The 27,266-nt window shown below is 37.2% G+C and overlaps 2 protein-coding genes across 2 annotated transcripts; one reads left to right on the top strand and one right to left on the bottom strand.

Annotated features, from left to right (window-relative positions):
* Window positions 1–289: 289 nt before the first annotated feature.
* LOC146138392 (solute carrier family 2, facilitated glucose transporter member 5-like) lies at window positions 290–11,288 on the bottom strand. Its single transcript, XM_083394054.1, has 11 exons — window positions 11,200–11,288; window positions 10,988–11,119; window positions 10,491–10,622; window positions 9,928–10,063; window positions 8,665–8,786; window positions 8,226–8,326; window positions 6,420–6,567; window positions 4,855–5,049; window positions 3,192–3,339; window positions 1,654–1,811; window positions 290–520 (listed from the first exon to the last, which is right to left on the bottom strand). The coding sequence occupies exons 1-11, from the start codon at window positions 11,254–11,256 to the stop codon at window positions 311–313; spliced, it is 1,539 nt and encodes a 512-aa protein (XP_083250180.1). The 5' UTR covers window positions 11,257–11,288; the 3' UTR covers window positions 290–310.
* A 5,049-nt stretch (window positions 11,289–16,337) lies between these two features.
* On the top strand, window positions 16,338–25,953 carry LOC146138393 (solute carrier family 2, facilitated glucose transporter member 5-like). Its single transcript, XM_083394588.1, has 11 exons — window positions 16,338–16,394; window positions 16,475–16,606; window positions 18,256–18,387; window positions 18,561–18,696; window positions 19,333–19,454; window positions 19,800–19,900; window positions 21,015–21,162; window positions 21,682–21,876; window positions 22,745–22,892; window positions 23,529–23,686; window positions 25,750–25,953. Exons 1-11 carry the CDS (start codon window positions 16,338–16,340, stop codon window positions 25,951–25,953), a joined length of 1,533 nt encoding a protein of 510 aa, XP_083250714.1.
* Window positions 25,954–27,266: the final 1,313 nt, after the last annotated feature.

A 27,266-nucleotide genomic window follows, 5' to 3' on the forward strand; every position in this document is an offset into this window, starting at 1 on the left:
TTGGCACGAAATAAATTCAATCCAGATATTCTTACAAGGAAAAGTTAGATTGCGTCAAGTAATCTCCACAGAATTGAAGACATGATTGCAAAATTATTTTTTAACAGTGCACTAAAGTTTAAGGTATTTAAAAGTTGTGTTTTAATGCAAAATTAAAATTAAACGCGAAAACGACTTGCGTAAGAAGATTATCAACATCTTGGGCGCATCGCTTTCAAATCGCCTTCAATCTAGTTTTTGGCACATTTTACAACAAAAACGACCATCGAGAAATCGTGCAAGTACGAGTGAAAACCACACCCTGCTATTCTCAAATCACGGTTGTACCCTGGGGTATTATTTCTTCCTCACCAGCTTCGGCGCGTTTTTTCGCTAAGCATCCGAGGCTCCTTGACTGAAATGCACGTTGTGTTTCGATGAAGCTCCTGTTCTTGGTCTCCGGTATCGCGTACAGAACAAAGGAAGCCGCCAACAGCGCGTTTAAAGCGAACGGAAGGTAGGCATAGCCGCCCATCGAAGTCTGCGAAAAATCGACGCTAAATCTAAAGTAGACCCGAAGCCATCGCAGACAAACCGAATCTGTCGATGGACGTCAGCCATAAGACCGAGATAAGAACAATATCAACGTTGAAATAAAACCAAAAGTGGACTAATACTCGGAATTAAACAAAAATAGCACTAATAGAATCGGGCCTATACAACACTTTACCTAACCGCGAACCACATCCTTAAGTGCATCGCTAACTTCCAACTCTAACCCATTTTCTAACACCACCCATTACCCAGCAATATAAAACGGCAGATGCCAGACCGAAGGCCCCCGATCGTCCAATACCCTCTATAATTTGGCCATTTATTTTGTTATTTTGGCCATTTAGGTCTTGTTCGGATGAATTTAGGAAGTATTCCGGCAGATTTAAGGTCTTATTTAGACGATTTCGATCTTCTTCTATACTGCATATTACTGCGTATTTGGCTATATTATGTCATTGGTCTTAATACTACGGTTTTATGGATTATTCAGTTTTAGGTAATGCTGCTTTTTAGGTCTTATTGCATGTTCCCCTGTCGATTAATGATGCAAGCAAGGCAGGCTAGAATAAGAACTAGCCTTCAGTGAGGTTCCAATTCACGATTTTCGGCCAGTCGCTAGTTGTTTCCCTGTCCAGCCTGCGATGGCATTTGGTGTAGTATGTAAGTGCAGTATGATACGGAAGGCGTTATCGTTGGAAGGGCTAGATCACAGTTGTTGAACACGTATGTGTGTGTTTCATTTTTTCTTATTGAGTTAGTATCAATTTTTGGGGAGCAAATCATGTCCCACAAACTAGACCTTTATATTTTTGCCAATTTTTACTAATTAAGAATTTTTTTAGCATTTTCACACATTTTGTCTGTTTTCAGGAATTATTTTCAACTCAAACTGTGTATGGCTTGGTATGATGTATGGAATGATCTACACTATTGGCAATGCGTTTGACGGAAATAGACTTAACATTATAGTTATACTTAAGCACGCGTTTGTTCGACAACAACAGGTGTTGTTATTATACAGTAAGTTATGAAGTAACATAGTTTTTTTTACTTAAAAAAAAATCGATAACAATAAGTTGTTTTATTGGACAGCACCGATATTAGGTTTAAAAAACTCACCTGCATGTAAGGCCAGACAATGGTGGTGATAGCGAAGCCGGTAAATACACACGCGGTGCCCACTGTTATGGCGGCGGGCCGCGAAGTCTGCGGGAAAAATTCGGCCACCATTAGGAACACAACCGGGCCGGGACCGATGGCGAAACCGATCAAAAAACCTGCAAAGTTTAACGATTTACCGCAGGGGTCGGCAACCTAAAAAAAGCTAGACACAAGGCCATGTCTCATACTTTTAAGTATGTTGACAACACGAAAATGCAACAAATTTTCGCGCTCCGTGCGAACCGTATTTTCGAAGTAGATTTACGTTTTGAGAGAGCCTTCTCAGACCAAAGGTGACGTTCGAACGAAAGTTTTATCCAAGTGGAAATTTCTCATAGCATGGAACTCCTAAAATCAAGGTTTCTTCAACTTAATCTATAATTTTATTTCGCTGAAGTATTCCGTAATTTATAATAAACAACAACACGAGTTAAAGGAATATAGGCATATTTTATTTAATGTGTTGTGCCCAATGTGTCACGTCTCCTGCAAATCAAAAGATTTGTCAATTTTAACCAAACATAGGCATGTTTTTCGCGCTTCGCGGGTCGCCACCTTATTTAACCCAGTTTAGAAAGCATGAAATATTTTTCGCCCCTGATGAAGAATAACTACTGTACATCGAAATGCTTGAAAGCCACACGTTTTTTAACAAAATTGTTGGTGAAAATTTTCATTACGGCCCGCCGAGAACTTGCTGAGCTGGTTTGGCCAGCGACTAGAACCCTGATTCACCGGTTACTTTTATAACGATCGACTTTCTTTATTATTGTTTTTCCTTCGCTGTTAAGCTTTTGCGTTTTTTACACCACGACAAACGAGTAAAAAACATTTTCTAGTCTTCAATAGCATATCGCGAAAATTGTATCCATGTATTTTTTGTTGGATGGTTTGTAGTTATAGTGTAGCAATTAAAAACAACTCGTGCACATATATTTGTCATCTTTCCATTTAACGAACATATATAACAATGGATTTAAATAAAATATTTTAGTTCTGTGGAGTCATAATGCAAAAAAATGCAACGTATGACCCAATGCATATTACAAAACGTAAATTAAAATACGTATCATGCAAATGACATTGTGCTGCAGGTGGCATACGCCAGTTGATCGTTAACATTAATTGAAACTATTAGGCGATGGGAGTTGCGCATTAGTCAAGTAATAGATTGCCCGAAAATGCGCTCATTTAAAAAACGTCTGACTGACGAGTTACATGTTCAATACAAGTAATGTGAATGTTTCACTAGGGCTACAGGAAGTTCTACAAATTGCCTCTCATGCGCAACCATGTCACGTAATAACACCGCGAGTCTAATTAACTTTCAAACCCTAATCAAGCAGTTTTTATAATAATATTTGAAATCTTGTTATTTCAAAATCGCAGCCATGTTTTCAGATATACTTTTAACTGCCCTAGAGTTAAGGTCAAATAACACAAACAAATTATATTATAACTTTGTTAAGTATAGGTTAATATCGCAATTTACTTACAGGCCGCGAAAACGAGAGAAAGGTAAGGTAGCCAGGCAGCAGATGCCTGTAACTCAACGGTTACAGTCAACAAAATCAGCGAAATTACTTCAATTATCAGGCCAGACAGAAGAAGCGGTTTTCTTCCTTTTCGATCCAAAAGAGGCACCTAGAATATAAACTAAGTGTAACCAATTTTTAAAGGTTGATACTGGTAAACTTCAAATATACGTAGAAACATGTGGCACAGACGTTGTACAACACTAAAGTCTGTGACGCAATTACAAAAAACACGATTTGACAGTTTTAGGCATCCTTGCGTAAATTATTGACTTATAGACGCAGTAATTCATATGCAGTAAACAAAAAGTGCATATGCACTAAACAAAACATAATTGTTATCAGTCGTGATGCAATTCCGCGTCGTAAACCAAACGTGGTAAAAGGTTGTTTTTAGGTTAATGAGAACCTAACCCTAACACTAATTGACGTTTTGTGTAAGTTTGTAAACAGTAAATCAAAATTTGTAGAAGTGGCGTGGCAGTGCTAAAAATGATTTATGGACACTTAAAATACGATGTGATAAATAAATATATAAACACAATGCAGAATGGTCGCGGTATGTAATTCACATGTCTAATGTTATTGCAATGTAATTCGTTAACGGTTAATTTATGCTCAATAGAGTTTATATTGACATTCTTATAACAACAACAGGGCGTCAGAAAAAAAAAACGTTTTGAAGGCAACAAACCAACGGTTGATCTGTTAAACACTCACAGAAACCATTAAGCGGAGTACTCTGGTCGTGCACGAGACTGCGAATTTCAGCACGATTCCGACCAAGAGACAATTTGAATGCTTGTAAATCCGTGCCAAAGCATTTCCCATATATGGCTGTATATTACATGATCTTGTACCGGTTAACCAGTCGTGACAAGGACCTTTTCTGCTCGGTATATTAGTTAGGTACGCCACAGAGACACTACAGCAAAAAGGCGGCATCGCAAAGCGGAATTATCCGAAAACTAAATGATATCCAACCACTTCTTGCTTTCCAACCTAAATCCTTATGACATATAGCTAAAAAACAGATATAGCTAAGAATCAAACCGTAATATAGAATGCCTCGGCATAGTTTATTTCACAGCAATAGCCCGTTTATGCCCTACGCGCAGTCAATATATCATGCGTATTTCCCAACCCTATTATCTACTGACACCGCTGACATTTATTACGAATAGTGATAAAAAATGTTTCATCAGATCAAATTTGGTTTAATCGTGATTGTGATTTCGTGCTTTGCATAAACTCATGCGTTGTGTTGTTGGCGTTACGTTCTAAACTGTACCGTGCGGTTATTTTGTAATCGTAAATTGTATAACGATGAAGGCTACAAGGCGAAGCGGTTCCGTTGCCAAATTGCGTTTCATGATTGACTATGTCCATGAAATATGCCATGTTTGTGTCGACTCGCATGGCCAATGAGTTATGCTAATAGTGATTAAGCTTTTTTACGAGTGCCAAGCTTTCAATATTAATATTTCGCCTCTGCTTAACTCCTATTTCCTAGAAAACTGCGGGTAAACAAAGGAAAAGCTGAGCGAGACAAGTGCAAGATCTTGATAATTCCAGTTCCAGGTATATTTAAAACTTTTTTAACAACTGTTTTTGCGCCACTTACCGAACACAGGGTGACGATAGCCAGTAGGGCCGTGACCCCGATAGAACAGTAGGCAACTGCGTCTGGTGGCACACCTGCCTGAATAAAGAGGTTGTTCATGTAAATGATGACCCCGTTGAGTCCAGTCAACTGCTGAGAGCCTCCCAACACCATGGTCGATATCAGTTGAAGCCGGAGAGAAGGAGAGCGGAAAAGCTGCGAGTTTAATGGAAATAATTACGAATAAACCTCAATCTTGACCTTCCCGCAAAACACATCGTGACGAATGTAGTTTGCCACATTGTGTTTCCGCTTGTACTTTGTGAAGGATTGTGGGCTGGGTTAATTGCAGCAGGCAATTTATTCTTTTTTTAATTCAGGTGAATTTTTTAAAACTTTTTTTCGAATATTTATCGATTCTTTTTAAATTTTACTCGCAGAAATATGTTAAAAAAACTGTTGATAATGTAGAGCAGGGGTCGGCAATCTACGGCTCTCAGGCCGGATCCGGCGACCTGAATGTCGGTGTTGCCAAAGTGTTTGTTCAACTTTTTGGTCGATTCGTTTTGATTGTGCTTCAGTCAAGTGTTTTTCTTTACAAGCCTATGTTATGTCACCTATAATAGCACAGAGATAAAATTATGAAATTGAGATAAAATTATGAAAACTCATGCCTGGCTCCAGCTGCGAAACCGCTTAGTAGGTAATCGTGTGTGTAATCAACTTTTCAGGCAAAAAACTAAACCAAGACGGTGAAGTATGTGTGATTAATATCAGCTGCGCAGATTATTAATTTCCATGTACGGGACCAGGGTTTTTTTTAAGGTTTGGTTTGGGTGAACGCTAAGTAGTTTTACGAGACCGCAAGTGTTTCATTTAAATACCAAAAAGTTGCAAGTCCAAAATTTGGGAAAACGCTGGAGAAATTTGGGGTACCGTTTCGGTCCCCCAAAACACCTTAAAAAAACACTGTACGGGACTACGCTAAATTACAAGCATGTTATTCGCCACCTACAACACTAAACGAAGATATTTTGACAGGTGTGATTATGCCACGATTAACATCTGCGCCGAACAGTGTGCCAAATCAGCTAAAATACAAGCTGCGTTTGAGGGAAAATAAGTTGCGTCAATTGGACACTATACAAGTGGTTTTATAATATGCTTAAAGAGAATATTTTTGCGTTCACTATCATAACTTAAAAATGGCAACTTTGGAACGCGCACGACAGCAACCATTTGCCACCTTTTAACGATCTGCTTCGGCTAAAAAATGCCGTTCTTACACCAACATTGGATATTAGTGCAGACAGCAAATAGCGAGGAACATTTACTGCGCCTAACTCGAAGTTTTTTAGCGAGAAAAACAACAAAAAAGGTTTGACGTTTGTTAAACCCTGACAAAAAAATTGAAAATTCAGTTATGTACAGTACACGGCTATCACGCGGCCCGCAACTTCATGCTAAAACCGAAATAAAAATAAATAGCTCACGCGGTGCACTAAAAATTGTCAAAAGGCCCGCATTGGACCTGCGGCCAAAAGTTTTCCGACCACTGCATCACATCGCGGTCAGTGGTCACCCACCTGTAAGATGGTGAGTTGCTCGGCTGAGTCTTGCTGCTCCGCCTCAGCCTGAAGGGCCGCCAGTTCGGCGCCGACATCTGAGCTTTTGCGCAGCCTTTTCAACAGCACTTCCGCGCCATCACGATCGCTACGCGTCAAATACAACGTTCTGCAAAAAATGATTAATGATGGGTTGGGTTCGCCGTTGTACAGGCATTCTCCTTAAAAGGCATGAATTAATTAGTTATGTTTATACGGCATGCTTATACGGCATGCTTATACGGCATGCTTAATGGCCTTTTTGCAGTAAAGCTAGGAGTATGGGGAATCTAACACCGGAAATGTCTGTTCGTGGAATCTGCAGACTAATTGCAGCAATGTAAGGCTGCCAAACCTGCGGCCCATGGAGCCATTCCAAACTTGCCAGCGAGTAGATAATTAAACTAGTGTTAAAAAAGTTTCACATCGTAGTATTAGAAAAACGTTTTTCGTTTATTTATCTTTGATTATCAAGTTACAACTTATTAATCTTAAAATTCAGTTGTTAGACACTGCTTTTTAATCAAACAGTAACAGGGCGTCAACAGCACAGAAAATTAAAAATTGAATTATACAAAATAAACAACAAGTTAATCAGACTATTGTTACTTACCTTAGTCAATGGTATTACAACTAGGGATGTTCAAAGTAGAATCCCAAGGTATTCTAGAATAATAGGTTTCGAATCTAGAATAACGAATCCAGAATAGCGAATCCTAGTATATTTTTATTAAATTATCTAACCTTGGTTTTGTTTGGGGAAGGGATTCATCTTAATCTACCCCACAGGGCCTACAATCACAGCAATAAATCGCCCAAACAATTTGCTAACACGTGTACATTATAATAAAAAATCTCCGATATGTTTAACATTCTTAACATCTGTCGTTTGAAGCAGTTCGGTAAACTGTATTATGTCAACTGTCCAGGTTGTTGCCGAAACTTATATTTTTGCCTATAGTGAGTACAATGAAACACTGCACACAGAAGTCTTAGGCAATTCGGTCCTGTTTTTTAAAGCATTGTTGGGTTTTAGTGCTTGATTTGTTATGCAGTCAAATAATGTACTGCAAAGAATACAAAGTTACTACAAAGTTACTATATAACGAATTCTTGACAATTACGCTGTGCATAACTACATAATCTCGCTGAATATTGGCCTAAAGTTGACCTTAAGTAACCCTATAGCACATTTTGTAGACGGCCAGCACGTTTTACAACGTAATATTACTTTTGCAACTTAACGCATTTAGGGCAATTGCGAACTCCACACCAGACATTACACGTTAGTCGCTCGCCCAATAATGCTTGATTGACACTTAATTATTAGACGAACGTATCGCGAGACGCGGTAATTGGTCGCCCGAAAAAACGCTGACACTGCACAATGAGGCTACGTTTAAAGCAAGCATTATAAATTGGTCACCGCAGCGACAGGCCAACTTACCACACGCGTTTGTACAATTAGGCGCAACAATCGGCGGGAAAACATTAAATTATATCGGTTCCAATTACCCGAAATAAACGGCAGAATTGGATTCGAATCCAGACGAGGATTCGACATTCTACTTTGAACATCCCTAATTACAACACACCAGTAAAAGCTATTTAACCATGTTATTTATGTGCGGCAGTTGCTAGTCAAAACCCCCAGCCACAAAAAATAGCTTACTTTAAGTAAGTATTGTCAGACAATAGGTAAGATACACTGGGCTAGACTAACTTTAAAAAATCTCGCATATTTATGTTCGCCAACAGACTACAGAAATATACTACATAAATATATACCTCGGACTTTCGGCAAGGAAGCGACAAATGAATAAAAATGCAAGGGAAGGCGCTCCGTTTAAAGACAAGAGAAGAGGCCATAGAGTAGAAGTGCCCAAAACCTGTGAAATACAGTTCAAATCTACACGTATTAACACTTCAATAGTTGTAAAACATAATGCAGTTATAAATGATAATTGTATAAATCCTTCAGTTGAACTAAATGGTTTACTTGTAGTATGTTAATAAGTAACATGACAAAAATTTAAAAAGCTAGATTGATCAACTCAATTTGTGGTATAATTTGTTATTAATGTTAACCACTATTAAATAACAAAAAATCCAGATAAAATATTTACCAGTTACCACACAACATTTAAACGAATTTGGTCATAGTAAAAATGCAAATATGTTGATGCTGACGAATGGTCATTCCTAAAGGAAACCTAATTGCTTTTACCTGGGGATGACCAAGAATATTTCCTATGATGAGACCAAAACCAATGTGAAATGATAGAAGACCTCCAAAGATGCCTCTTGTTTTTTGTGGAATTACTTCAACAATGTACATTGGCACCATACCTTTGCAGTAAAAACAATTTAATAAAAATGTTGTGGGTATTATTTTAAGCTTTAAACTGGGGACAATCAAATTTACATAGATACACTGATGGCCAGTATGGCAGAATGCTGGCGACTTGGCGACTATGTCGGCCAAAGAATCAGCCAGAAAACCCAAGAAATTGGTGCAAAAAAAATTTTAAGTAACAAAATAAAATTTGAAAAATTTTTTTTTAAACTTTTTTTCCAACATTCAATTTACAAAACACCTTGTGGTTGTTTCCACACATATTTAATTACATCTATTTTACAATTGGCAGAAATTAATTTTGTTGTGTCATTTTGAAAAAAGTTACGGTAGTGTGAAGCATGTTGTTTAGTGAGAAAAAGCCAGTGTAAGGCATATAGACTGTTTATTATTTTAAAAGTACACACTTTTGATCATACAATTGTTACGTGTTGGCAGTTTTACTTTGAATTGGCAAGTACTTCTATATTGAGTTGATTTCCTGTATATTGAGTTGAATTCCCCATTCCTGTTAAATGTACAGGTATAACATTCACATCGGCATATTAAGGATGTACCAGGCTATGCTTCTCCCCCTAGGGCCTGAAGTATATTTTTGGTTGTTTAATTACGCAAATGCAAAAATTTTTTGGTGCGCGAACTTTGGCCTGGTTTTGCTAGGTTTGTGTCTCTGTTTTAAAAAAATCTATCCCAAAGTTAATATGCATACTCTGAGGCATGTTACACTATGACTGTGACAATTTCTATTCAATTTTATTATAAATATCATTATTTCGAGCAACATAAATTGGAAATTTATCCAAAGAATATTTTTTCCTGCTTTTCAATCTGGCTTTGAGCAGCGCGTTTTCACACAAGTTTGCCTGAAAAAAGCTATTTATGTAAAAAAAAAATTTTGTACGTTTTGTTGTCTAATTTACTTATTAATAGCCTTGTTTATCGTCAAAACATGGCAAGGTTCATACATTCCTTAGGCGAACACATCATTTATGCTTAGGGGCGTGACCAAAAACGAAGAATTTTCGCCAAAAATGCTTGTCACCAGAAGGCTGGCAAGATTCTGCCAGCCTGCTGATGGCCATTACAATGCAATGACAATTCACAAAAAAATATTTGAGTTAAAACAGTTAGTACCTGTGCCAACTGAAGCACTAACAATTCCAATTATAGCCCGGGCAATTATAATGACCTCAAAAGAACCAATGACATGGCTGAGTCCCATCAACAGACCTGCGATCACAGATGCTGTTTGAAGCAGCCACATTGAACGCTATAATTTAAGTAAAATAAAACTCTTGCATTGTTTAACAAATACACTATGAGTAAAGGAGGTTACAAATTATATATTAGTAATTCCTTTTAAATGACAAATTTGCATCACAAATTTTAATCATTAAATAACTATTATTAAAAAACTAAATTATTTATACAATTGTAGTCAGTGTTTTTTAAAGGTGTGCACAATATATTAGTAAGAGAAATATTAGTTCATTTCAGGAATTAGCAACTATATTTGGGTACACTATGCACGGATCTGACGTTTCAATACAACATTAACTGAAGATGATACAAGCTTGTATCGAAACGTCTTAATCAAGATGATGTCAATCTACTCAACCTTTTTGCCTTTGCATTATCAAGCAACTATATGTTTATAAAATTTTTTTCCTATCTCTTTACAAGCTATTATAGTTTACCAATTTGCCAAATTTTTTGACTGCAGGTACGACAAGAAAACATCCAACAATTCCACCCAATGGAAAAGAAGACACCAAAAAAACCCAAATTACATCAAGTTCTTCTTTTTTAATAGTTTGATTGTATCTCACCTGTAAATTGTAGTTGTTTGTTAAACTCTGTTTCTGCGAAAATAACGAATAAATAGTGTAACAAGTCTATACTAAACAATCAACAGAAGTGCCTAATTCTTTTTTCACATAAAGCTATTTGACAAACTCGTTAGCGCACATACTACTCGACTTTTTATTACGAAAGCAGATATTAATAAATTAATTCGATAGTATATTTACTGAATGTGGAATTATGTTATGCCATTACTACAAACAACATATTTCTTCAAAGAGCCTTTTCTTCATTTATTAGTCGCCTATAATTACTAACCTTATACTTTATATTTGTATAAAAATACACATGTACAAGTTATAAAACAAATATATGTAGAATAATAACAAACCACATATTGTTTCTGAATGAAGTTTCTTATTGGAATGGAAGCAGCATTAACTGAACCAAGGGCAAAGCCATATTGAAAACAGCCACAAAATGTGGCAAGTAACACAGACATAGCAGCCCATACTGTTAGTTTCTGGAAAATTACATCCTTTATTATTTACTTACAATGGTAGCTTTCAACATATATTCAAAACAGTGTAGAAAGGCATTTACCTGTTTAATACCTGGCTTTTTGGGTTGGGAAAGCCCATTGATTTCTTCTACTTCCATTTGTTTTTTTATATTCTTATTACCTACTTTCCTAGGCTAGAGAATTTTGAAACAAAAGCTGTTAAAACGATTTGAACATACAAAAAAATACTGCAACTTCAGCGATGAGAGGGCTGTAGTTACGGGTAAGAAGGCGCTGGCTCTTAAGATGAGAGCCGACGGCTGCCTATGGTCTTTTACACGATCTTAGTCAAGACTGACTCCAAAGAACAGGCGCTAAATTATGTGTCCTTAACTACTTACAAAAGCAGTTAAAACAATTTGAACATTTTTATTTATTAGTAAAACATCACAATAGTTTCCAAAATACACAATCTCAATTATATCAAAAAAATGTTAATACAGTTGCTCAACAATTTATAAACATCAAGATTTCAAGTGGCGATCGACTCATGACTGTTTTTAAAAAGCAGATTGGTGTATAGGTATCACCATGTGTAAGTCAATTTCTGCACGTTTATTATTTAATTCACATTTTAATAATATTTTTTTCATAAAAGTCTGATTGCCGCCTGCCGGCAAAGTTAGGTTGCTTCAAGTAATGTGTAAAAATTTTTGATAAATCTTTCCGGCGCTGATCTAGAATCCTATCACAGCGTTGAAACAATTAATAAAGCAACGCATAACATGTGGGTTAGGCCGGTGTATATAAAAGAAAATATAAAAAGTATTATTATTAACAATATTACTTGACTCACCCAAACCCACCCGCACCCTAACCCAAATAATGTCTGTTGTGGTAGGATTCTAGACCAGCGCCGCGTCATCTTTTTTACTTCCGGATATATCACACGGTATAAATTTTTCGCTATCTTTGGTTGGCACACTACTACATATTTATCTCTTTTCCAGTCTACTGTTTACCTCAACTTTCATGCATGCGTAACATTTTAAGGTTCGCTTCACTGGTTATTGTAGCTGTCAGCTGATAATCTTGGTTAGAACTCTATGTTTGTAATTAGCAGTACGAAAGCAAAGAGTTAAATTTTGCGACCAATGAATAACTTTTCACCCGCAAAATTTCATTTCGCTTAACTCAACAGTGAAGCAAAAAGAGTTTTGTACCACAAGCTCGTGAAACCGCCTTGACATCAAATGCGAAACTAATGGTGTTTAAACGCGACGATATGACGTTGTTCTAATAAGTTCCGGTGCCCATAGATCCCGCGACCTCTTTCACAAACTAAGCCATTCCGAATTTTGTTTTGGCTACTTTAAGAGCGTATATGCAAAAACTTTTTCGTGTTTCGCGCTAAAAACTTTTTGATACATCTAGTTCAGTGGTTCTTAACCGGGGGGGGGCGAACTCTTTTTATAAAGCTTCATTGGTCCATGTTGCGTTTGTTTGTTGTTAAATCTGCTTGTATACTGTCCTATGCTAAACATCAACCTTACACATGTGTAGATAAGTAACTGAAGAAGAATGGTTCATGATTTTGCGATTTGCAAGCTTTTGGGCTATTATACTTTTTCTTGGTTCTTTGATAATTTGCTACTTATAATGTACAATTTGCTACATATTATGGCAATTTGGGCTAAGTTTAGTCATAAAAATATGTGGATGATGGAGATCTAAGTTTTGCACAGGGATTTGCATGGAACCATGACACCTCTTTACAAACTGTGTTTTTGCCAACTTTAACAACAAAAGTGCGAAATATTTTGCGCTTCTGCCGAACCTGTTATTCGCATATCACGACTAATTAGCGCCGATGAACTCTTTGTTGCGCGATTTTTGGTGTTATTTGCAGTATTACCATTGCATTTGTGTGTCATCACACCCTTCAAAACACGATTAACGCAATGTTTAATTTTTGCGCTTAGGGCGACATTTTTAAGTGGTTTCCATACAGCCTTATAACTGAATAGTTATGTCTTCACAACAGGTTTGTCGTGCAAATTTTTTGCGTGCCCAATGCGTCCTCCTGTAATAAAGTTTACCCAATTCAAACCAAATAAACACTATGTTTTTCGCGCTTCGCGCGCTTAAGTTTAAACTTTGGTGGGCCTATTTTCATGTTGTCTTACTGATATATAGTTTAGAAATACCTAATTTATTTTAGTATGATAATCATTCAATGTCTAAGGGAGGGCGAGGCGCAGGGCAATTACCAAAGGGGGTCGCGGGAAAAAAATGGCTAAGAACCTCTGAACCATGTGTGTTTGCGTTTTGGGATTTTTTCACCCAATTTCGCCATTCATCCCCTGGAACTATTAGCAATTTACCCAACAGTGTTTCGCACGAATTTATTGTGTATTTAAATATAAACAATATAACAGCTCTATATAAAAAACTATAAACTATAAGATCAGCGTCGTCCAAGTAGGCCTAAACCGTATATTTTGTCGCGGGCCATCAGAAGCAACTTGTTTCATATGGCGGCCAATGTTGTTTGAGTGAGCACATATAAAATATTACACATGATGTTACAAATTACATCATAAAGTTCTGTCATAATTCAGGTAATCTTATGAAATGTGCTGTTTTTAAAATAACTGGGGTAGGCCTATAACTAGATGTAACTGAAGCTAAATTAATCGCGCGAATGGCGAATCAATTGCTTTTATTTGTATAACGTTTTGGTTTCATGCAGTTGGCATAACGATAACGTAACAACTTATTATAAGTCAACTTTACGCATAGGCGCATAAAAAGATGGGCACCATATCTCCACACCTGGATGGCTGAACAAAAATCATGTAAAAAGTTTATACTAAACAAAAAGCGTATACATTGTGTTGGTTTTGTTTTGAGAAGTTGGATGGGTGTTAGGCTACTCACGATACTATGGCCATGTTGTAAAGCTGTATTAGTGGGCCGCTATAGCTATATTTTATTATTTTAGTGTTATCTTTTAAAGTTCTATGGGACGCTTGATATCCGTATAGGCCTATACGTTGTTTGAACTGTACAGAGTATTTCACAAAGTTTTCGTGGCTTAGAATTTTTATTTTGGTTTATGTTTACTTCGGCGTGTTGCGTCGTATGTCCTGTAAACGCTAAAAGCCCAGCTGCATATTCGCGATCTCGCTCGAGAACAACAATATTTTTAGGATTAGTTGCTTTATACCGTTTAGTAACGTTCTGGGCGCGTTGGCGAAGTGGTTAGCGCCACTGACCAGCAATCCTCAGATCCGGGGCTCAACTCCCGGCTGAGCACTTTACGCGCGGTGCTTGTGGGCTGAGCACCTGAAAACCGTAGCCCGAAGATCAAGCAGAGAGCGCAAGTCGCGATCAAGTTAATACACCCCAAATCCTGGATCAAGACATATGGAGGTACTTCTGCAATATCGAAGGTTTCTTTACATCAACAAGCTCCCCAACTTTAAAAGATTCGAGGATTCCTCACAGGTCGTGCAACTTTGAACCCACTTCGCAAAAAATTCGTTGAACTTCACTGCACAAGAATTGCCACTTCTTTGCTATATCTGATATTGATACGCGGCGAAAAGGGTTTGATCAACTAAAATCATTTATTGTTCAACAAACCATTTTGTTCAAACAAACCTAAAATAAAACAGAGCCTATAAAGCTGCCCATTTGAGTTGTTGTGATTATAGAAAGCACAACCGACATTTAATTGCTTTCAGAATTGCATTTTAAATTTGTATACACCAAACGTTTGTATACACATTTATTGCAGAGAAAAATCTTTTACAAATTTAACCCCCCAAAATTATAAAAACACCCTAAAAACGTTGCTCTGTTGAGTTGTAAATATATTATATTTTTCAATGCACCATTTATGTTTTTCGCTCCTCACCTTGTGCATGCTATTTCTCTTCGTATACCACAGTTTTTTTTACACGCACCCAAGTTTTTTTTATTAATGATCAACGGTTCCTACGTCTGACTTGTTTATTAGAAGGGAGATTCTGTTAGGTCTACCATATGTCCTCTTTTAGGAGGATTTGTCCTCTTTTCTCATGCAAAGTAAATGGTCCTCCGATGACGCTCTGACATGCTCAAATGTCCTCTTTTTTCGCATTTCGAGTTAGTTGCTTATACTTCTAACAAGACTTTTTGGCGAGACATTGTATTTGTTTTCAAAACATTACTATAGCCATAAAACATGCATAATTGCTCGTTTAAAAAAGGTTTTCCAACAAATTGCCCTACCAGCCCTACCTTCTATTGATTTGTGGCCCATAATGCAAAAGTTTAAAGTATTTTTTCTTTCATGTAGCCACAATAGCGCAAAGAAAGAGACAGCCTATTAGTTGGATCAGTTTCGAGCATCTTGGCGGTTGAATATAATTTCAATGATATTTCGTGTAAACAATTTTACGATCTTTTTAAAAAGGATTATTCCTTATTGGCAAAAGGTAAGGCAAACGGAAAGTATTCATAGGCTAAATCTGAAAAACAAATTTGATTTGTTGTTTTTGTAACTTTTTCTTTTTATTGTTTTTGTAACTTTTGCCTGCAACTACCAAGGATTAAATGTAAAACATCATCCAACTCAAACTTAACAAATATACTTTCGTTTTACTTGCAGCCAAAAAAATGTCCTCTTTTTGGGTGCTGAAAATATGGCAGCCCTAGTTTCTGTAGCATGTAACATGCAACATTACACGGTATTCCTAAATTGACGTCACTATGCACGTGACCGGCGTTGACTGAGGCGTGACCAAGAGATGAGCCGAGAGCTTTTAGCGTTTTGCATTTGATTTTACTTAATGCTATTCTATGGTAAACAGCTATTCTATTTAATACGTCTTATAGACTAGCGGCTTGAATTCCTGCGTTACCTTATCGTGTGTACTGCTGAATTTGTGAATCTATATCTATACTCAACGAGCAATATCAACCATTGAGTGAAGTCACTTTGTCTATGGTTCAAGAAGTTAACGACAGGTAATTTAGCGCCTGTTCTTTGGAGTCAGTCTTGATTAAGAACGTCTAAGCGACTTAGGCAGCCGTCGGCTCTCGTCTTAAGAACCAGCGCCTTCTTACCCGTAACTACAGCCCTCTCATCTCTAAAGTGACATTCTTTTTTTGTATGTTAAAATTGTTTTTACTGCTTTTGTTACAGAATTCCTGGGTTAATAAAGTAGGTAATTAGAATATCAAAAAACGAATGGAAGTAGAAGAAATCAATGGGCTTTCCCAACTCGAAAAGCCAGGTATTAAACAGGTAAACGATTTTCTACACTTCTTCGAATATATGTTGAAAGCTACCATTGTAAGTAAATAATAAAGAATGTAATTTTTCAGAAACTAACAGTATGGGCTGCTATGTCCGTGTTACTTGCCACATTTTGTGGCTGTTTTCAATATGGCTTTGCCCTTGGTTCAGTTAATGCTGCTTCCATTCCAATAAGAAACTTCATTCAGAAACAATATGTGGTTTGTTATTATTCTATTTTATTTTTTATTTATTTGTTTCAATTTTATTTGTTTTAAGTTTCAATTAATTTTATTTGCATTTATTTGTTTCAAGTACATGTACATGTGTGTATATACAAATATGAAGTATAAGGTTAGTAATTATAGGCAACTAATAAATAAAGAGAAAAGAATTAGTCACGTCCGTTGATTGTTTAGTATAGATTAGGTACACTCCGATGTCATAGGAAGTATTGAAACCGCATTAACCACTTAGCAGTGGCGGGTTTCGACACCACCCCTTTTTTGTAAGATATATTATCATTTTTTGTTCGTTTTTGCCAGGATTTAACTCGCTGTCCGAAGCGGCAATGTATTTAATGTAATTATAGGTCACGCGTCTTAAGCCAATGCGAAACCTAAATCAAACGCAAAACGCCTTTTTTGTTTCTTGTTTGGTCGACCGTAAACGCAGGACGTTTTTCCTCTCGTTTTTCGTTCGGGTTGCCTGATTGACAAGTGTGTATTGGATTCTTGCTAAAAACGTCAAATTGGGCGCAAAACTGGTGTTCCTTGCTGTTCGCTCTCTGCGCTATTTAGACGTGGGTGTAACAACGGCATTTTTGTAACTGAATCAGATTCTTAAAACAAGGTATAATAGTTTAAGGTCTCCATTTTCAAGTTATGATAGTTAACGCAAAATTAAAATCTATAAGCTAATTCCAGGACCACGTGTTTTGTGTGCAATTGACACAACTTATTTTTCACCGACCCGTTAGAAATTAGTGCAGTTCTAAGCAAAAGGGTATACGACAATTAGGGCATCCAAAGGAATAAAAACTTTTTAACCATGAGATCCTAAACAATGCGCTCATTTGACTTAAATCTACATAAGAAGAATAAGTTTAAAAATACTTGACCCACCCCCAAATCCAACACACTAACTCAAATATTGTACGTTAATTTAATAATTGCATAAACGCTTTAGGACCCAATACATCAATGTGTGACGTAACAAGTCCATATACACAGGATCTTATGGCCACCCGAGTTTCGTTTTTTTCCCAGCGGTCAAAAATTATTGAATTAACGCACATTATTTGGGTTGGTGTTAGCGTTGCACTAATCGTGGCACAATAACACCCGGGACAAACATCTTCGTTTAGTATTGCAGGTGGCGAAAGACGTTACTGTAATTTAGCGTGGTCCTGTACATTGAACTTAGGAAATTGCGCTGCCGATAGACGAAGTATAATTCTACCAAATCAATCAAACATATTTTACGGTTTGGCTTTAGTTTTGCGCCTGAAACAATTTCACACTAAGCGGTTTCGCAGCTGGCGCCTGGAAGGATTGTTAACGACGCACGTGTTTGCTTTGCGTCTAAAGGTTCGCTTTTGCTGGGGTTTAATTGACTGTTTCTGATTCGTTTTTTATGAAGTCATAACAATCACTATTTTATGACGTCATACCCGTTACAATTTACGACGTCAAAATTCATTATGTCAGACGGAAAATAGGGAATTCCCTAAGTTAAAAATTCGGGACCCCCTTTTGTTTTTCTGGATACGCCCCTGCCCCTTAGCAATATATACATACTCTTCTATTTCAACTTGACTTTTTTTCCGTGTATTTGCAGACACATATATAAAAACAATTATACTTTACAGGTGAGATACAATCAAACCATTACGATACAAGAACTTGATATAATTTGGGTTTTGTTGGTGTCTTCTTTTCCATTGGGTGGAATTGTGGGATGCTTTCTTGTTGTACCTGCAGTTAAAAAGTTTGGCAAATTGGTAAACTATAATACCTTGAAAAACCTGCATAAACATATAAGTTGCTAATTCCTGAAATGAACTAATGTTTCTCCTAATTTGCGATTTAAATTACCTACTAATATATAATTTGTTAACCTCCTTTACTCAGGTGTAATTTTTGAACAACGCATTGTTTTTTGCTTACATTATAGCGTTCAATGTGGCTGCTTCAAACGACATCTGTGATCGCAGGTCTGTTGATGGGACTCAGCCATGTCATTGGTTCTTTTGAGGTCATTATAATTGCCCGGGCTATAATTGGAATTGTTAGTGCATCAGTTGGCACAGGTACGAACTGTTTTAACTCAAATATTTTATTTAAGAATTGTCATTGTATTGCAGTGGTCGGCAAACTTTTTTGTCGCGGCCCAAAGTTCTCGTTTCAGAGCTATTGAAGGCCTTATACGTAAACCCACTACGAAAACAGTGGCGAATTCAGCATATTTGATTTCAAAGTGAAATGTTGCACGGCGTCTTAATGCCCAAAACACTGCTGTACTATAATGTTATTGAAAATTTTTTCAATTATTGGTACAAATATGGTTCGACAGGCTCTTAGGAGTACATTTGGCACGTGGACCTTTCCAAGCTGAGCCAATTTAAAAATTCTATGTCGCACCAACTTTTAAAATAAAGTGCAATGATTGTACGGCTTTCACGCGGCCCTTAACTATACATAATAACACTAAACTATTTAAAGGTAACTCGCGGCCCACTAAAAATGGCTCTGCGGCCCACAGTTTGCCGACCACTGTTGTATTGCAATGTCCATCACTGCCATCAGTATCTATGTAAATCTGCGATGGAACTCTTAGTAATTTACTTGGAACTATAAGTAGTCCTTTGTGATTAAATTTTGGCAACCAGGTTTCAAAAAGTGTCTATTTAGTAACCACAACGTTTTTATTGGTTATTACTGCAAAGGTATTGTGCCAATGTACATTGTTGAAGTGATTCCACAAAAAACAAGAGGCATCTTTGGAGGTCTTCTTTCATTTAACATTTGTTTTGGTCTCATTTTAGCCAATATTCTTGGTCTACCCAAGGTAAAAGTAATTAGGTTTGCTTAAGAATGACCATGATCGTTATCATCAACGTTAGTTGCATTTTTGCTATTACTAAATCCGTTTTAATGTTTTGTGGTAACTATTTTAGTAAACATATCTTTTATTCAATTATGGTCAACACTAATCTTTAACATTAATAACAATTTTACCACAAATTGAGTTAATAAATTTAGCTCTCTAAATATTTGCCATGTTACTTATTAACATACTACAAGTAAACCATTTAGTTTAACTGAAGGATTTATACAATTATCATTTATAACTGCATTATGTTTTACAACTATTGAAGTGTTAATACGTGTAGATTTGAACTGTATTTCACAGGTTTTGGGCACTTCTACTCTATGGCCTCTTCTGTTGTCTTTAAACGGAGCGCCTTCCCTTGCATTTTTATTTATTTGTCGCTTCCTTGCCGAAAGTCCGAGGTATATATTAATGTAGTATGTTTCTGTAGTGTGTAGATCAGGGATGGCGAACCACTGTCCCGCGCACCACAGTTTTTTAATGACCCACTTGTCTCTCTAGAAATACCGAAAAGTTATCAATCATTTTCAGGAAAGTAGTAATGTAAAAAAAAACATTTCCTTCGCTAGATAGCACTATTGTATAAATCAAGGCTGCCCAATCTGTGGGTAGTGCAAAAGTGTTTTAGGGGTGACGAGTAGGCCTACATTAACTGTAGACTACTTCAGCAAATGCGTGCAGAAAAACTGACAATAAGACGTAAAGGGCTGTAAAACGTAAAGGGTGGCGATCCTTTAGGGGAAATTAAGAGTTCACAGACAAAAAATTCTGAAAATCCTAGTTAATCCATGCTGAAAAGCTTTGTGCTGAACTCCTGTAATCCCATAAAAAAATGCTGAAGCATTTGTTAACTATTTAGCTTCTTAATATTCGTGAAAATCCGAATTTAACCCAGACAATAACACTTGAAACGATGCAGCAGAAAAGTTTAGCATATAATTAAATATATGACCCACTTGTGCATTTTGTAAGGATTGACATCGTGTTTGTGACCCGCGCAATGAAAAGGATTGCCATCCCAAGGTGTAGATGAACATAAATGTGGAAGATTTTTATAGTTGGTCTAGCCCGGGGTTTCTTGTCTATTGTCTGACAATACTAACTCAAAGTGAACAATTTGGTGTGGCAGAGGGTGTCAAATGGCGCCAACTGCATGTTTTATTCAAAAGCAGTGTCTAACAACTGAATTTCAATACTAATAAGTTATAACTTGCTTACCAAAGATAAATCAACAAAAAATGTTTTTTTCTAAAGCTACGATGTGAAACTTTTTTGAAACTAATTTAATTACCTAGGCGTGACGACTTTTCCGCGGGTTCAGCCTTCCATTGCTGCAATTAGTCTGCCGATTTCACGAACAAACTTTTTCCGTTTTAGATTGCCGCCGTGCTAGCTCTACTGCAAAAAGGCTATTATACATACCGTATTAACATGACGAATTAATTCATGTCCTTTAAGGAGGATGCCCGCACACCGGCGAACCCAACCCCTCATCATTAATCGTTTCTTTTGCAGAACGTTATATTTGACGCGTAGCGATCGCGAAGGCGCGGAAGTGCTGTTGAAAAGGCTGCGCAAAAGCTCAGATGTCGGCGCCGAACTGGCGGCCCTTCAGGCTGAGGCGGAGCAGCAAGACTCAGCCGAGCAACTTACCATCTTGCAGGTGACCACTGACCACGGTGTAATGCAGTGGTCGGCAGCGCCGCGGATCCAATGTGGCCCTTTTAACACTTTTTAGTGGGCTATGGGCTATTTATTTTTATTTGAGTTTATCATATCTTAAAGTTGTGGGCCACACATATGCTGCATTGAAAAAAAATGCTATCCTTACATACTGTATTTTTAAAAGTGTTGTGACTAACAGTTTCTATTTTGTCTAATTGTCGCACCATAGGGTCACCCGGTCATGGCCATCTTTGGCCCACGGGCCTGCAGTTGGACCACGCTGCTCTAAAGTATTAATAGTTTTTCAATTCGAAAAAAATCTATATATACATTCGAAAATAACCAAAAAAAGATTCACCCTAATTAAAACACTGTAAATTGCCTGCTAGAATTACCCAGCCCTCACTTCGCAAAATATAAGCGTAAACACAGTGTGGCAAAGCCCATTCGTAACGATGTGTTTTGCGGGAAGGTCAAGCTTGAGGTTTATTCGTAATTATTTCCATTAAACTCGCAGCTTTTCCGCTCGCCATCTCTCCGACTTCAACTGCTCGCAGCCGTGGTGTTGGGAGGCTCTCAGCAGTTGACTGGACTTAATGGGGTCCTCATCTACATGAACAACCTCTTTATTCAGGCCGGTGTGCCACCAGACGCAGTAGCCTACTGTTCCATCGGGGTCACGGCCCTACTGGCTGCCGTCACCCTATGTTCGGTAAGTAGAGCAAGAAACAGTTGTCAAGAAGTTTTTAAACAACCTGATGGCACCTTGAGAATGGCTCACTGAAATTAGTCGGCCTGTGGGATCACCTTATACTATACGGCCTGTGCGACCAATCAGGCCCTCCGGTTCAATTCTTTTAGCCCGCGGCATATTTTCCTAAAGTTCCTCTAATACTTTTATTGACAGTTTATTAACGTGTTAAACGGCGTATCACAGTTCAAAGTTAAAAAAAAACAGGTTGACAGTTCTATTTATTTCAGGCTCAGGCAATGGGTTGATGTATATTTTACCGCGACCAAATTCTTACCAGTCTATAAGGTTGGCCTACGTCAGGGTTTACAACCTTTTTTAGACGCGTATTGAAACCAAGCCTAAAAAAGGTTGATTTTCATTAGCGGGCCGTATTTTGCGAGCCGTTTGATTTATGTATCTGCGAACGGACATAAATATCCACGCTGTACGTTTCGCACATTATTTTAGTAAACTGTGTAACTGGTAGGGTTTCTTTATTATAGTTTTTCAGAAGCGAAATTTGCACACTAAATACAAATGTAACTTGATCACATTCCAGGGCATTTTGACACCCTACCAGAAATCCAGAGCGTCTAAAACGCTCTGCACACCACGTGCGGCGCTTATGAAAACGACTGATGGCAATTGTGTTTTGTCTGCTGCATATACACTGAGTTATACTGCCTAACTATAGGAATATATACCAAAGATGCCTGGACGTTTTTTTGTAATTTTGCGTCACAAACTTCGGGTGTGTAGACGTCTGTGCCACATGTTTCTATGTATATTTAAAGTATACCTGTATCACCCTTTACAAAACGTTGGTTTCACTTCGATAATATTCTAGGTGCCTTTTTTGGATCGAAAAGGCAGAAAACCGCTTCTTCTATCTGGCCTGATAATTCAAGGAATTTCGCTGATTCTTTTGACTGTAACCATTGAGATACAGGCATCTGCTGCCTGGCTACCTTACCTTTCTCTCGTTTTCGCCTCCTGTAAGTAAATTGCGATATTACTGCTATACTTGAAGTGATAATTTGTTAGTGCCGTTTAACCTTAACTCTAAACAGTGCTCCGCAACCGGTGTGTCGCGGCGTTCCCGGAGCTATGTTATTGGTGTGTTTAAGGGTAGTTTTTAATAATTAGTCGAACTAATGCGATTTTTTTATCTTACTAAGGCAGGTATTTTAACCTTATGCAATAATCCCGGTGTAAATTTATTAACAGCATATTCCAATATTTTTCGGACAAAAGCCACGTGTAGCAGTAGCACAATGTCACCTGTTTGCATAATACGTATTTTAACTTGCGTTTTGTAAAATACATTGGGTCATACGTTGCATTTTTTGCATTATGATTCCACAGAACTTAAATATTTAACTTAAAATCCGTTGTTATGTATGTTCATTGAGTTGGAAAGGTGACAAATATATGTGTACGAGGTATTTTTAATTGGTACGCTATAACTATATTCATCCAACATTAATCCACGGATACAATATTCCCTATATGGTATTAAAAACTCAAAAATATTTTTTACTCGTTTGTCGTGACCACTACCGGGCAGTTTAAAAGGTATTAAAACAATACGATCGTTATCAAAGTAACCTGTAAACCGTTGAACTTTGCAGGTTTTGTGGTCGGTTTTGCCATTGGCCCAGGCGCGGTTGTATTCCTAATGGTGGCCGAATTTTTCCCGCAGACTTCGCGGCCCGCCGCCATGACAGTGGGCACCGCGTGTGTATTCACTGGCTTCGCTATCACCACCATTGTCTGGCCTTACATGCAGGTGAGTTTTTTAAACTTAATAACGGCCCTGTCCAATAAAACAACGTGTTACCGAACAACAGTAAAGAAACCATTTAATGTGATTTTTGTTTTGAATTAGATGGATAACAAATCTTTGGTTTGCTTCTGAAACCTATAATATAAGATAGCTCGTTATTAGTGGTAAAATAACGCGTTAACATACAAAGAATGCTTAAACTACAAAGTGAATTCAAACCTCACTGAAGGCTAGCTGTTTTTCTAGTTCTAGCCAGCCTTGCCTGCAACACTGATCGACAGAATACATACAAAGAATGCAACTATAGTGCAACAAATTTTGATTAAGCAAATTCCACCAAACCACACACCCCCTGTTTGCTGTAAAAGGTCGAAATTTGAGGTTAAATACTGCATTTATGAAACTATTCAAGCTAAGGTTGCTTGAAAGCTAGCGTATTACATGGGATGCATGTCATAATGCCACGATATTTCCAAATGGTAAAAAAGGAAAAGAAAGTTAAGTAGTAAAAAAAAACTACTGATCGCTTTTCTAGCGAAGGTTTTAGCGATTTGCACTCGTTCGCTGCATCCTCCCAAGAACGCCCATATAGGACTGTAGGTAATAGGTAATTAATAAAAGTAGTAGGTGTGTACCGTTTAACGCAGAGCTACCACCTTCGTTCATTAAGGGTCGAATAACTGTAAGGACTAAAAATCATGGACAGGATTAGTATATTATTACAAACAAAACTTAATATATTACAAATAAACCCACCCAAAAAGTTATTTAAAATTAAGTTGATATTTGCATCAGACGAATATTTCCGTAAATTAGTCACGCAACTTTTTTGACCTTTATTAACAGAAGTATGCCACTGGACGTAGTTTGGAAGCGCCACTGGTTTAGCTTTACAAACGCGATATATAGCCCAAATTCATCTGGAATATATATAGGCCGTAAAAAGATGTGCTCAAATGTAAAACGGAAAATCTGTTGTTTTCTTTAGCCCAATCGTTAACATGACAATGTAGTCATGTTTATCAACATCTACAGCCTATCAAAGTTAATTATCTCACCATTATAAACTGTATAAGGATGATTCGTAGACGATCAATTATGCAAAATCAAAATCTAAGATTCGGTGAGAAATAAAGTCCAATAGGGGGGTGATCGGCCGCCAACCCCCGAGTTGAAAATATTGTGACTGTGACTCACATGAGAAAATACTACCATTATGTTATTGTGGTTTTGAGTAAATTACCAACACCAAAAATCACTTTTGATTAACTGCAAGTTTAAAAAAAAATGGATCAAATTTTGATATTAAAAACATATGTAGTATAGTCGAACAAACGCGTGCTCAAATATGAAACTATATTGTTAAGCCACCAAGCATATTGCCATTATAGTATATCTTTCATACAGCGCAATGTGCACGTGCCATGCATAGTGAACACGGTGCGTTTGGGTTAAACATATTTCCCCAAAACAGACTAAAATTAAGAAAAAATTCTTGATAGTAAAAATTAAAGATAATATAAAAATATCGTTTGGGGGCATGATTTACTGCTCCTCTAAATCGGCCCCTGGAAAGGACACGTCTGACAACACTGCTAGTATGTAAAGTATAATGTATCGTGTTACGTTTAGTTGTCCTACTTTATAATCAATGAAAGATACACACACGTAGAACAGGTGTTTAGCAAGTGTGATGTAGCCCTTCCGAAGTCGCTGTTAGACCAACAATAACTGCTTTCGTATCGTAATAGGCTACACCGAAAAATCATCGCAGACTAACCAATTTTGTCGATCAATGATGCAAGCAAGTAAAAGCAACTAGCCTTGTAGCAAGCATTAGCACCATGGTTATTTCGCGACACTTTGTGTAGTTTAGTTGGTAAAGCGACGGCACTGCTATGGCCGGAAGTCGTGAATTCAAATATCACTGAAGGCTAGCTGTTTTTTCAGCCAGTCTTGCCTGTATCATTAATCGACAGATTCTGTTAGTCTGCAATGGCTTCCAGTGTACTATATAGATATAGCATATAGATTGTCGCTTAAATTGTATTTCCAATGGCACAAAGACTTCGATGGGCGGCTATGCCTACCTTCTGTTTGCATCCATCGCGCTGTTGGCGGCTTCCTTTATTCTGTACGCGATACCGGAGACCAAGAACAGGAGCTTCATCGAAACACAACGTGCATTTCAGTCAAGGAGTCTCGGATGCTTCGCGAAAGAACGCGCCGAAGCTGGCGAGAAAGAAACATTGCGCGGGGGACGACCGTGATTTGAGAAAAGCTAAGTTTGCCGCAAGGTGTGATTTTCACTCGTTCAGATCTTCAGACTGTTTATTTATTAAAACAGATAAAACATAAAATCATTTCTTAAAATCTTTCAGAAATATATTTTACGCCTATAAGGCATCGTCAGTTTCTGTACAAAAACAAACATGTAAAAATGCCAATATTGATAGTTAAAAAGTAAAAATATATAACAAATATAATAAAATTAAAAATAGTAGGATTGCGTATAGGTCTAAAATTATAAAACACCTGCAGATGTCAGATGCAAAACAACAACTCGCGAATGGCATCAAGCGACAACGTGAAAAAAACGGAAAGAAAGAGAAAAAACACGCAACTGAAAAGCATTTTATCAAAAAATAGATTAATGTTCTGGGCGATTTAAAAGCGATGCGCCCAAAATGTTAATGATCTTCTTACACAAGGCGATTTCGCGTTTAATTGTGTTTTGATTTAGCAATAAAACAACTTTGAATTGCCCTAAAACTTTGGTTTGAAAAGAAAGTTTTTTTGAAATCATGTCTTCAATTCTGTGGAGATTACTTGACGCAATATAACTTTTCCTTGTTGGAATATCTGGATCGAATTTGTCTCGTATCAATATTTACCACTGGTGTTTTTTGCAATCGAAAATTTCCTTTTTCTTAAATCCAAACTATTGTGAATTTGGTTATAAAGTTGTTTCTTATGTTTCCGTGAAAGATCGTCAGATGTTAAGCAAGAAATTTATTAATTGCGATAATGTTCCTTGAAGCATATTTTGAAAATCACCAGTTGAAATGTTTCATCGTGATTTGCTTCATTTATTGTTATGCAAAATTAAGACTCGGTGTGCAATACCAGGAATTGTATTGCTGCGCGAGCGCAATACCAATTTTGTCCTCACCCAAACATGCCCAGACGCCGCACTAAGAACACTAAAGTTGAAAAGTTTGTTTTAACGCAATATAATAAACTTTGGAGCATAACGGTTGGAGGTTGTAGTAAGACGTAATAAGAATATCAAAGCCCATACAGAAGTAGGTATCATTTTGAACGTCTCGAATAACTCTTTATTCATTTTTCAACGTGTTGAATGAATAAAGAGTTGCCGTATTCGAAACGTTCAAGATGATACCTACTTCTGTATGGGCTTTGATATTCTTATTACGTCATAATAAACTTTAGTTTGGTGTTCCACAAAATTATTTTACTACATAGAGTGTTTCGCGTTTTAAAACTTTTGAAAAGTATCGATTTATACCCAGCTTATTTTTGGATGTGTTACTACCTTACATTAATACCCTCGTTCGATGAA

This window comes from Ascidiella aspersa, chromosome 7 (assembly GCF_963924565.1).
Source record: "Ascidiella aspersa chromosome 7, kaAscAspe10.2, whole genome shotgun sequence".
Classification (NCBI taxonomy): Eukaryota; Metazoa; Chordata; class Ascidiacea; order Phlebobranchia; family Ascidiidae; genus Ascidiella; species Ascidiella aspersa.